This window comes from Mchenga conophoros, linkage group LG3, assembly GCF_057382185.1.
Source record: "Mchenga conophoros isolate Kocher_MC1m ecotype Shallow Benthic linkage group LG3, M_conophoros_male_GT1.1, whole genome shotgun sequence".
In the NCBI taxonomy this organism is placed as follows: Eukaryota; Metazoa; Chordata; class Actinopteri; order Cichliformes; family Cichlidae; genus Mchenga; species Mchenga conophoros.
Genome location: NC_140528.1, coordinates 40,351,557 through 40,363,033, shown reverse-complemented (window position 1 = coordinate 40,363,033; position 11,477 = coordinate 40,351,557). Strand labels below are relative to the sequence as shown.

At 37.4% G+C, this 11,477-nt stretch overlaps 1 protein-coding gene across 2 annotated transcripts; it reads left to right on the top strand.

Moving 5' to 3' along the window:
- The first annotated feature begins 2,545 nt into the window (after window positions 1-2,545).
- Window positions 2,546-11,232, top strand: LOC146578631 (myelin-oligodendrocyte glycoprotein-like). Of its 2 annotated transcripts, none has more exons than XM_085269087.1 (3): window positions 2,546-2,773; window positions 9,303-9,665; window positions 9,904-11,232. In XM_085269087.1, the coding sequence occupies exons 1-3, from the start codon at window positions 2,716-2,718 to the stop codon at window positions 10,047-10,049; spliced, it is 567 nt and encodes a 188-aa protein (XP_085125213.1). In that variant the 5' UTR covers window positions 2,546-2,715; the 3' UTR covers window positions 10,050-11,232. The 2 variants fall into 2 exon arrangements, with proteins under 2 accessions (XP_085125213.1, XP_085125212.1); XM_085269086.1 differs by lacking the exon at window positions 2,546-2,773 and adding an exon at window positions 8,165-8,452.
- The last annotated feature ends 245 nt before the right edge of the window (window positions 11,233-11,477 follow it).

Below are 11,477 nucleotides of genomic sequence, written 5' to 3'. Positions count from 1 at the left end.
AGGTAAGAGGGATGACTTTACATCTCAGTGGGTATAACACTCCTGTGACTTTGCTGGGGGCATCTTAAGATCACCACAGATGATGTGTTTTTAACGTTCTGTGAAAAGTAAAGTCTGAAATTCTGTGAAACTCAGGGGGTCCTGACAGTGCTCTTCTTCTGTTCTGCACAACAGATTTAACAAAAGGTAAATCTGGTGAAGAATCAGTCACATGCGATATTATACCCAGTGAATTAAGCATAATTTATGATCCCACAAATGTGTCTTTTCATAATTATGTAATGTTTCACTTTTACCACATGGTGGCAGTGTTTTCACACTGAATTAATTAATATTTTGCCCTCCACACCATAGATTACTGTTCACATTTTACTTCAAGATGTCAGAGTTTAGTTGCTTTTTTACCTAAGAGGATTCGGAAACTATTAGTTAAATATATAAAAGTAAAATAATGCTTTTTCTGATTCCAGTGAATTGGAATAATTTATAATTAGAGGTTACAAATGATCAGATAGCCATCACCTGGAAGGTTTAGTGTTGATTTATAGATTAATGGTTTTCAAATACAAAATCCAAATCTAATTTATTTATATAGCACATTTAAAAAGTGGAAAGTTTCCCCATAGTGCTGTATAAAAAAAAAACAAGATATAAAACAAAAGATAAAACCATTCACATTAAAACACGCACATATAGGAAAAAAAAGCATATCAACTCACACCAGTCTAAATGCTAAATGCTGAAAAAAGTTGTGTTTTCAAAAGAGACTTAAACGGAAGAAGCGAAGATGCCTGTCTAATATTTAAAGGCAACGTATTCCAAAGTTTGGGAGCCACAATTGAAAAAGCTTTTTCTCCTCTAAGTTTCAACCAGTTTTGGGGACAACCGAAAGCAGCAGGTCGGCTGATCTAAGGTCCTTCAACCCTTTAGATCAGTGTTCCAAGAATACTGTGGTTGGTCAACAACATCAAAACCAGTTTAAAACCAGACTGAAAACCCACCATTAGCATCCAAAAACATAATCAGTTGGGAAAAAAACGATTTTTTTTTCCAATAGCTTTGAAAGGAATGTGAGTTTTGAGTCTAACATTTGAGCAAACCGAGACAGAGGTCAAGGTCGGTTTGAAGAGTGTGCCCCTGTGTAGGGCTTTCTACAGACTGTACAAGGTTAAAAGATTGAATAAGATTTAAAAACTCCTGAGCAAACGATCCATCAGGGGAACAGACGTGAATATTAAAATCACCAACTATTAAAATCCAATCATGAGAAGTTCAAAGCTGGAGGGGGAAACTGGTACATGGAGTTGTTTGCAGTGAACGTTATTTTAAAAACAGTCAGTATTCCTCCTCCTCTACCTGATATCCTTAGAGCATTAAGAAATGAGCAGTCAGAGGGCAACAGTAGCCAGCAGGCTCACCTCCACCCAACCCCATCACAAGAACCAGACAAGAGGCAACAGGATCCAGGAGATGCCCTGGGATGGAACAGACAATAACCAACTGGAGCAGCCGCTGAAGAAACACTAAGGCAAGGTTTAAACTTCACCAGCTTAAACCTTAAACCAGTACATTTACGGCGTTAATGACGGTGTGTCGGGGCAGGTGGAAGTGCTCCACGTAGCAAGTAAGAACATCAGATACCTTGTGGATACCTTGTTCTTAACTCTTTCTGATTAGAGCTTCAAAACTTATGGCAGAAAACTGAAGATCCAAAAGTTTTGGGGCATTCATCCACCAGTTGTGAGTTGATTGGGTGGCAAGAACTGTCAGAAACAAAACAAATAATAACACAATTGACAGAAGAACGGCAAGCCACACACACTGGTGCTGTCTTGATTTTTTTCTGTATTTTAATTTTTATTGCTATTTAGTTCAACAATTTCCCCGGTGATCCACCAGGGGGAGCAGCTCATCATTTCCACAGCCTTGACTAGAAATCAAATGAATGCAGCACTAATCTACACAACAACAACCATTCTGTTTCAAAACGTTTTGAACTGTGTGGTTTTATCGCTTTCACGCAGCTGAGCTAAGCATCTTGTTAACAGCTAACCAGCTCTGTTTGCTCTACTGACACATGAGGTCACGTCACTGTCAGATGTTTCATGAACACAGAATAAAAACGTAGAAGGAAAGAAGCTTTGTGTGTTTTCATTCTGCTGTACAAACCAACAGCTCATGTGAAACAAAACACACATCTGTACAATAAACAAACACTCACTGCTGAACCAGTTTGACCAGGACACTGACACACAGACACACACAGACACACAGACACACCTTTTCCACCAACACACAGCTGCTGAGGATTTGTATAAATAATCAGGATATTATTTAAATAATAATCAATAGTAATAATAAATAATTGGAAAATTCCATCGGCCTTTTTGTTTTACTTTATTCTGAAACTTGTTCTCAGCCACATTTCCCACATTTCCCACATGGTCATATGAGCCTTTAAAGTTTCCCAGAATGCACTGGTTTACCCTGGACTTGTTTCTGTTCCTCACAGATGGTTCAGTTTATTAAAACTTTGATAAAAATTTTGTCTCTAGATTGTGACAGTTGTAGTGGTTTGAGCTTTTCATAGAACTTAATTTTTTTGTTGTTTAGTTTTTTTTAGCCATTGAAATTTCATAACTTATGAAGTTCTGAGGGAACAAATCGTAAACGGTAAATGGTTCTTATACAGCACTTTGTACTCTGAGTAGAGTAATGAATGACGTCCATGACACAGACGACACCAGAAACAAGTGCGGTGGTTTTAAACAGAGTAAGTGTTTTATTTACATTTTCCATTCATGTTGTCTGAGTATGTGATCAGACCTGCTGGATTTATGATCAATGTTTTTTTTTGTTTGTTTGTTTGTTTTTGTTTCCAAATGAAAAAATGCATTCACTCAAGACAGTGGATATAGTTTGAACAGTCACTCTCTTGGGGTTTGTTGCATGTGAAGAATTAAGAAAAGAGCCTGTTGTTTTTGTAAATAACCGTGTTGTACAGGACATTGTACATGATGTTTAGGTACATGTGACATTTGAATTTTACTCATTAGAATAAGTTGATTTCAATTCACATACACTCCACAGACAGGATGTTTCTACACATCTACCTGTTTTACTGAGACAAGTTCACTTCCTGTTACTTTGTAAGTGTACTTGTTTGTCAAATATGTGTATGTAAAGCTGGAGAAGACAGGACTGTGGTTTCTAAAATGTTGCTATGGTCTTTTTTTTTCTTTTTTTGTCTTTTGCAGGTGAACAATCAAACTTAAGAATATGATTTCATAGAAGAAATAGAGCTTTAAACAGAATCACCTTTTCATATTCAAAATTATCAAAGCTTTAAGGTGCATGTTTTCTTAGTGTACTTTGAGGTACCTCAAACATATTTATCCAGTGACCAAAAATGACCTTATCAGCATTTGCACTAAGTTTGTGTTGCTGTGGAGAGTGAATATAATTGGTTTTGACACAGACTATAAGTTTTTGAGCTTGAGGTTTGCAGTGTTGTAGACTTTGATTGGTTTGTATTATATAATAGTATGTGTTTATATAAAGATGAATAAAACAAAATATTAGAATATTTTAATATGGCAGCCAGACTTTGTTCAACCCCAGTGTATAACACACAAATCAGTTAGTGTCAACAGAACTAAGGGTTTTTAGTAATATAGTCTTAATTCCAGTGCTTTTATTGCATCATAGTGATGCACCTCACAGTGTATATATTTTTCTGATGTCACTGTGCATGATAGTCAAGTCTTTATTCATAAAACACATTTAAATGTAACAGACGGTGACCAAAGTGTTGCACATATTTAATGTTCCATGTTAGACCCTCTATTAAAAGGGAGTCATATTATAGTAAGATGAGCTTTTTTCCTATTTATGTGGGAAACAGCTCCAGGGATTTACTGAAACAAGTGCAAACGTCTATGTAAATACAGACAGTACAAAAGATGGACATAGCTACCATGATGCCGTCCACTGATTTCTGAATTCGGTGAAACCTCTGCATGAGTGTTTCCATCTACGCTGTCCTGGTTGCATAAAAATGATTTTTTATTTAATATGACCCAAGTTTCTTTGGATCTTGGCTGCCTTTTGTTCTTTTCTCTGGCAAAATGATCTAACACAGCTCTGAGGAAGCCAATCCATGATTGATAGAGTTTCATTTTGTGTGTGTGTGTGTGTGTGTGTGTTTTGTTTATTTTTTATTTTTTGTATCCACGTGTGCTTTTACTGCATTGACAGTGAGTTTGGGATCATTGTCTTGCTGCAAAATTGAGGCTTTACCAATAGAGGCTATTGCATGATTGAGAATGTGCCTTTCAAGTTTCATGTTAAAACACCATTCAGATTGCTCATTCTACCGTGCCTGTATACCTGCGGTTTCAGTCAATTTCAGAGTCTGTAGCAAATGAGCTGTTGCTACCCCACCTACGACGCTGTGGTGAGAAACACGGCAGGAAAGGAGAACTGAGAACACAGCCTCATCAGAAGCTTCTAAATAGCTCTGCCTTCTAGCAACAAATATTGCATCTATCTAGACAGACTTTAGCTGTTTTGCATAGCAAAGCTAGTTAAATACATAGTTAGCCCTGCTGTCATCATGGAGAGAACTAAAAAAAACTATGGTCTTCAGTGGAATAACAGATTGGATACTAAAGGTGGACAAAGCTCTCCAGAACAGCTGTGGTTTTATGGTTGTGACAGCTAATATTTTATTATGACGCACTTATATGTAGTTACACAAAGTTCTTTTTTCATCAACATTTATGGGAAAGTCAACCAAGTAGCTCAATCACAGATCTCTTATCTTAATCGGTAACTTATTTAAATCTGAATTTAATCTTAGTTAGATTGAAACTCTGTTTCTGTTTTCACTGAAAATACAAACAGTCTCAGACATTTAGAAGACAGCAGATTATCACAACTAGATAACAGAGGAATGTTTGCTTTACTCTGATCAGTTTCTCTGTTTGTGGGTGTTGTTGTGTTTGTGTCTGCAGGCAAGATTTAACTGTTAGGAGTAGGAAGGTTTTATTTATACCAGGTCCACAGAGGAACAAAATCCATTTTTTAGAATCTTTCTAGCCATTAACACACATTTTAACTTCTTTATAAAAGAGTAATTATATAAAACATATACATAAAATATAGACTTCACCTGCATATAGTCTTTGTGCTCTGGGCCAAAGTACAGGTGGAATTACACATTATTACTCTGCTGTTTACAAAAGAACTTACATTTTGAGATATCTTTGGTATTTATTTAATCATTTATTTATTTATTTTAATACGTCTCCCTGGTCATAAATCTAAACATCCACCAGGAGGTGCTGCAGCACCCTCAGCGTACCTGCTTCCCACAGTCTTGAGCTAAAATGTGTCCCTATTTTATTTCCACAGACTGAATAAAAAGAAATGACCCAAAATAATTTACTGACAAGAGGAAGACCATAAAATGTTTCCTATCTGATCTTCACTCTCTGTCAGCACAGAGAAAGGAAGTTAATATTTACTCATTTCTCTTTGAAATGTTTAGATCTGTTGGACAGGCAGAAATAACCACAGGTGTGTCAGCTTTGACCTCTAAAATGATTTTACATCCAGACGAGAACAAAACAACAGAAGAAAAATAATGGAGCTCCAAGTTCAAATAGAGCTGATGAATGTGCTGAACACCAAAGAGGAAATCTGATATGATTCACACACAGACACATGATGCTACTGCTGAACCAGTCTGACCAGGATACTGACACACAGCTATTTACCATCAACACAGTGGTGCTGAGGAGCTGATCAATAATTTAATCATTTAATCACCTTGATTTATTGGTTTTACACATCTTGCATTTAAAAAGAATATTTAAGGTTTGTAAAATCTGTTTTTTAAACAGGTTGTATCATGAGTTTCACTTTAGTAAATGTATTTAGTTACTGCAACAATCAGTTTCAATTTTTCTTTTAAATGAACAGTTTATGCTGCATCTCAGTGTTATATTAAAACAATTATAATAATAATACATAGACTTTGCTAGTTTGAACTAATGATCCTAATATTCAGGATGTTTTTATTGTATTTGATTCTATTGTATTCTAACAGACGGGCAGGTGGAGCTAACCACAGCTATGTTCGCTCTAACAGGAGCTTTAGCTGCACTGAAGTGAAATCATTTCACAGTCAGAGCATGAGCACAAAACAAGAACAGGACAGGAAATAAAAGGTGGGCTTAGAATAAAAGCAGACAGAAACAGTAACAGATGCATCTGTTGTTTGTCGTGAGCGACACTCTGACAGGCTGTAACTTGTGCTGGACAGTCTCCTGTCCCACATGGTGATACGCTGAATTATCAGAGCACAGATCAAACATCCAGAGCACCTCTGCTTGTTCCTGTTTCTACATCACAGACATGAACCTGCTGAAGTTTACTCACATTATTATACATCATACTGATCCTCACACACTGACAGAAATCACGTTCTGTCTTCAGACTGTGACAGGTGGAGTGGGTTTCCAGCCCCCACCCGTGTGTACTTCAAGGACCTGAAATATTTATAGTATTTCAGGGTTTCATTAAGTTATTTGGCAGAAGGATCAGCTGACTGTGAAGGCTCAGAGTCAGCTGTGACTTTGTATTTGTTTGTAAAATATGTGAACTCACAGCTGATAGGTGGAGGAATGTGGTTGCTAAGGTGACGCTGTGGGTGCTGATGTCACAGATCTGAGGTGTGTCTGTATAAAAACAGCTGATAAGGAAACACAGCTCAGTTTGTTCTCTGGATGTTTAGTACAGAGGTCCATTTATTTTTATTTTATTTTATTGTACTTTTTCTTTTTGCTCTTTACATTTTTAAAATATTTTATTTATTTATTTATTATTTATTTTATTCCATCATGATGATCAGAAAAGACTTTGAGGATTACAGATTTCATCCAGAAAAAAAGTAAGTGTTTGACTATTTTGTACAAAGGTGGAGAAAGTTCTCTGTGGTTTGATGGAGGCTCCAGCTAAATGCTGCCTCCTCCATAGTACAATTTACATTTTTATACAGTGACGTCATTTTGAAGTCCTTTGGCTGATGATGGTCTTTAGTATGTAGCTGATGGTTGATGATGAGAGAGGTTATGTTTGTGTTGTTCTGTGGAGATCATTCAAGGACTGAACCTGTTAAACACTCAGATTTCACCACTTTAGTAATGATGCACTTACTTATGGTCATCCTACAAAATGTGTTGGGTATGAATATGAGTATGAGTGAAAATTAAATGTTTCAGCTTTATTAAAACTCAAATTTAACCTCATGTAGTCATTTTTAAACTTTTTTTTAAAACTGAGGTTCTTTTATTCACTGAAAAAAATCAAGAGACTCACATAGTTAGAACAATCTAAGAGTCAGATCAGCAGAAACAAAAACAAGGAAATGTTTCCTGTAACTGTGTCGCTCTGCTCCACTTTGCTGTTTGTCGGCGTCTTCGTGTTTGTCTCTGCAGGCGAGGTTTATAAACATGCCACTCCATGCCACCTCTGTAGATCTGTCCCTGAGTTTTAAATGGTTGTGCAAAAAAGTCAGAAACACTGTTTACATTTTAAGGCATATTACACAATACAACAGCTGCATATATGTAAATAAATACCTTTGATTTTGCCAGCCTAAGAACATTTCATTACATCAGCCCTGTATACAAAGCTTTTAGTTCAGTGTGTACAAACAGCTGCAGGAAATGGATTCTGTTCTGTTCTTCACTCATCACCTACCTGACACCTCACACCTGTTTCTCACCTGCATCATCTGTTGGACTGAACGTTGGTCTGAAAGCTTCTTGTTGGTGTTTTGATCTACAGTAAACATAAGAGACAGAGTCAGGATTTATTCCAGCCTCCCAGTGAAAAGCAGCAGGTTAGAAATGTCTCAGAGCTTCTTACGTGGTGATGCTGGGTAAGAGAAGCCTGTATCAGTAAAGCTTGTTTGTTTGTTGGTGTCTTTGTGTTTGTGAATGTAGGCGAAATTTAACTGTTAGAAAACAAACAGTGTTTGTCTGTGAAAAAGAGAATTAACCTGATTTTCACATTGATATCTCTCAAAGAAATCATTACATTACATTTCACCGCCTTAGTTATGACGCACTTATTCATGGTCATCATACAGCGCAGCGTACCAAACGTCACTTTAACGCGACTTCCTTAAGAGACATCGAAAGTGTGGCGTTTGAACGAGTGTCTGAAACACAAATGTTTCAGCTTTATTTAAACCTCAAAGTTAACCTCATGTAGTCAGTTTTAACTCGGGTTCTGTTATTAGCTGAAAATACCAACAGACTCAGACTTTTAGAACAAACTAAGAGTCAGATCAGCAGAAACAAAAACACGGAAATGTTTCCTGTAACTGCGTCGCTCTGCTCGACTTTGCTGTTTGTCGGTGTCTTCGTGTTTGTCTCTGCAGGTGAGGTTTATAAACCAAACGGTGTTTCCCTCTGAGATAAAGAGGAATAAACATCAGTCTGGTTTACATGTTACTTCCCAAACATTTAGTTTCTGAGCGTCTGCGTGTGTGACGGCATCACGAGGCCTGTTTGTGTCTGTGGATTTACCCGCTTGGTCAGCGATGCTGTTTCCAGCACAGAGACAAAGAAGTGTAGTGTGTGTGTCAGTGTGATGTGTTGTAGTTTCAGGAGTCAATATACAGCCAGAGGCCGATCTACAGAGGTGGCATGGAGTGGCATGCTCCACCCTAAAATGATCTCTTGCCACCTCTAGTGCCACAGTAGTTTTATATAGGACATTGTTGTTTGTTAAGGTGTGGCAACAGATTATATTAGGCTGGCACATGCCTCTCTATGCCACCTCTGCAGATCTGCCCCTGAGTTTTAAATGGTTGTACAAAGAAATGTCAGAATCATTGTTTACATTGTAAGGCACATTACACAATGTTACACTTGCAATATGTGTAAAGAAATTGCTTTGATTTTACCTTTGATTTCCACGCCACCCTAAGAACACTTCATTACATCCAGCCCTGTATACAGCTACAAAGCTTTTAGTTCAGTGTATACAAACAGCTGTAGCTACATAAAGGCAGCATGCAGAGACTCACAGTGTCTTATGATGAGAGGCTGCTTTCTCTCAGCACGTTTCACTGTATAAATGTTTATATAACACAGGTCCTGCTGTTATTTATTGAAAATGATACTACAGCAATGAGTGTGTTTGTGGTCCTCTCATTGGCTGCTGTCGAAGTGAACAGTTGTACTTTGACCTTTAACCTCTCTGCTCTGTGTTGTTTTTACTTTCAGACCAGAAAATCATCACAGCTGAGCCTGGACAGAATGTCATGCTACCATGTCGAGCTCCAAACAACAGCAGCAGCATCACCGGTGTAGAGTGGAGCAGAGCTGACCTGGGAGACGAATATGTTCTTTTGTACCGGGATGAGTTATTTGACCCAGATTACCAGCATCCATCTTTTAAGAACCGGGTGGATCTGCAGGACAGACAGATGAAGGATGGAGATGTGTCTTTGATTCTGAAGGATGTGACGATTAATGACACTGGAATATATGAGTGTCAAGTCTTCATGAGAGGAACAAACATGAAGAAGAGAGCAAATCTGGATGGTGACCCCATCAGCATCATCACACTGAAAGTTGATCCTCCAGGTGAGTGAGTAGAGTTGAGTGTGTGTGTGATCAGAGGTGAAGCTGCTTCCTGCTTGTTGATGTTTGTTTCTAAAGATGTTGTTGATGAGACTTTGTAGAAAGCAGCTGGTCTGAGTGATGTGATCAGAGTGCAGTAGATAATGTCTGACAGCAGTTTGAAGAGGAAATGGATTCTGTTCTGTTCTTCACTCATCACCTACCTGACAGCTGACACCTCACACCTGTTTCTCACCTGCAGGAGGACCTGTTGGACTGATCGTCGGTCTGAGTGTTTCTGCTGTGCTTCTTGTTGTTGCTGTTGTTGGTTTTCTGATCTACAGAAAATGTAAACAACAGCAGAGTCAGGATTCATACCAGCCTCCTGTTGAACTGCAGCATGTTTGAAGATGTAAGAGTCGCCTGTATCACTAAGGCAAAAAGCAGAGGCCTGCTTTCAGAAACTAAAACAATCACATCATGTAGAAAACCAGAAGAGCTGCTTCATTCCAAAGAGATTTCACAGCAGAGACAATGTTAAAGAAAAAGCTAATTTTTCCTCAAGTAAGAAAAAAATAACAGATAATCAAAAAGAAGGAAAAAAGGTGGAGAACAAGGTGCAGCACATTCATCAACTGAAAATGGGAAACTGCAATTATTTAAATTGCAGGTTATTTTAACTGTAATTTGAAAATCCAATTTAAGGAAAAAAAAATATTCTCAAGCATCTGAGGGAGAAATTAAATCCAAGAAGGATCAAAGACATTTTAATCAACAGGTTGTAGGCTGCAGTAGTAAACACGTTTACAGTAGATGCTGCATACTGTTGAAAGAATTACTAAAGCCGACACTGTTACTGGTAGCATTTTAACAACAAACATTGTTATGTATATATTTCCAGCACTGAGGATGTTTGGCTTCTGATGTATTGGACAATTGTAAATTAGTATAATTAGTAGTCATGTTCAGTTTTGATAATGTTAAATGTTTCAAACACACACAGGTTTTCATCATTTGATTGTACGTTTGGACTGAGGCAGCTAAATTAGCTTGTAGAGAAAAATGACTTTCAGATTTGTGTTTGTGAGCTTAGCTGTGCATATTTACATTTCTGTGGAAACGCAAATTACTTTTTCATAGTTTGGTTCTCATCAGTATTCATGAGCTCAGAATGTTGCAGCATCAGAACGATTGAGTGTGTTTGTTTCATCTTCAGGTTCAGTTATCTGTGAGATCAAACTCATTCTGAGAGGTTTGACCCACACAGACTCATCCTCATGTGGAGATCACAGACAGTAACAGTAATTTTGTCATGAAACCAAATCTATGAATGTTTATATATTAGGCAGATGTTTCCTCTTATCTGTGAAGCTTTATTGAACTTTTCATTCCATGAACGACTCTTTTGGTTGTTTGTTTTCTGGGTGTTATTTCAGTTTAAATATTTCAAGAACTTGTTACATTTGTAATGTTTTATTTTACTCTTTTTGAATCCGTTTTTGCTAATAAAAAAAAACTAGGACTCTATTGTTGTGTTGATTCAGTCTGTTCATGTGTTTTTTGTGGCTGTAACTCTTCTCTTTTTTTTCTGGAGCAGCGGATGCAGATTTCTATCTCAGCTAGATTTCAATAATACATAATAAAATAATCTAGACACTCTTTAAGTCATATGTGTCAAACTCAAGGCCCACGGACCACATCTGGCTTGACGTACATTTATATCCAGCCCGCAAGATCAATTTATATAGATTTATAAATGTATTATTTATTATCGTCATTATGCATGGCGATGTGACACGCTAATAACACACAAACTACAGATCCCATAATTAGGGA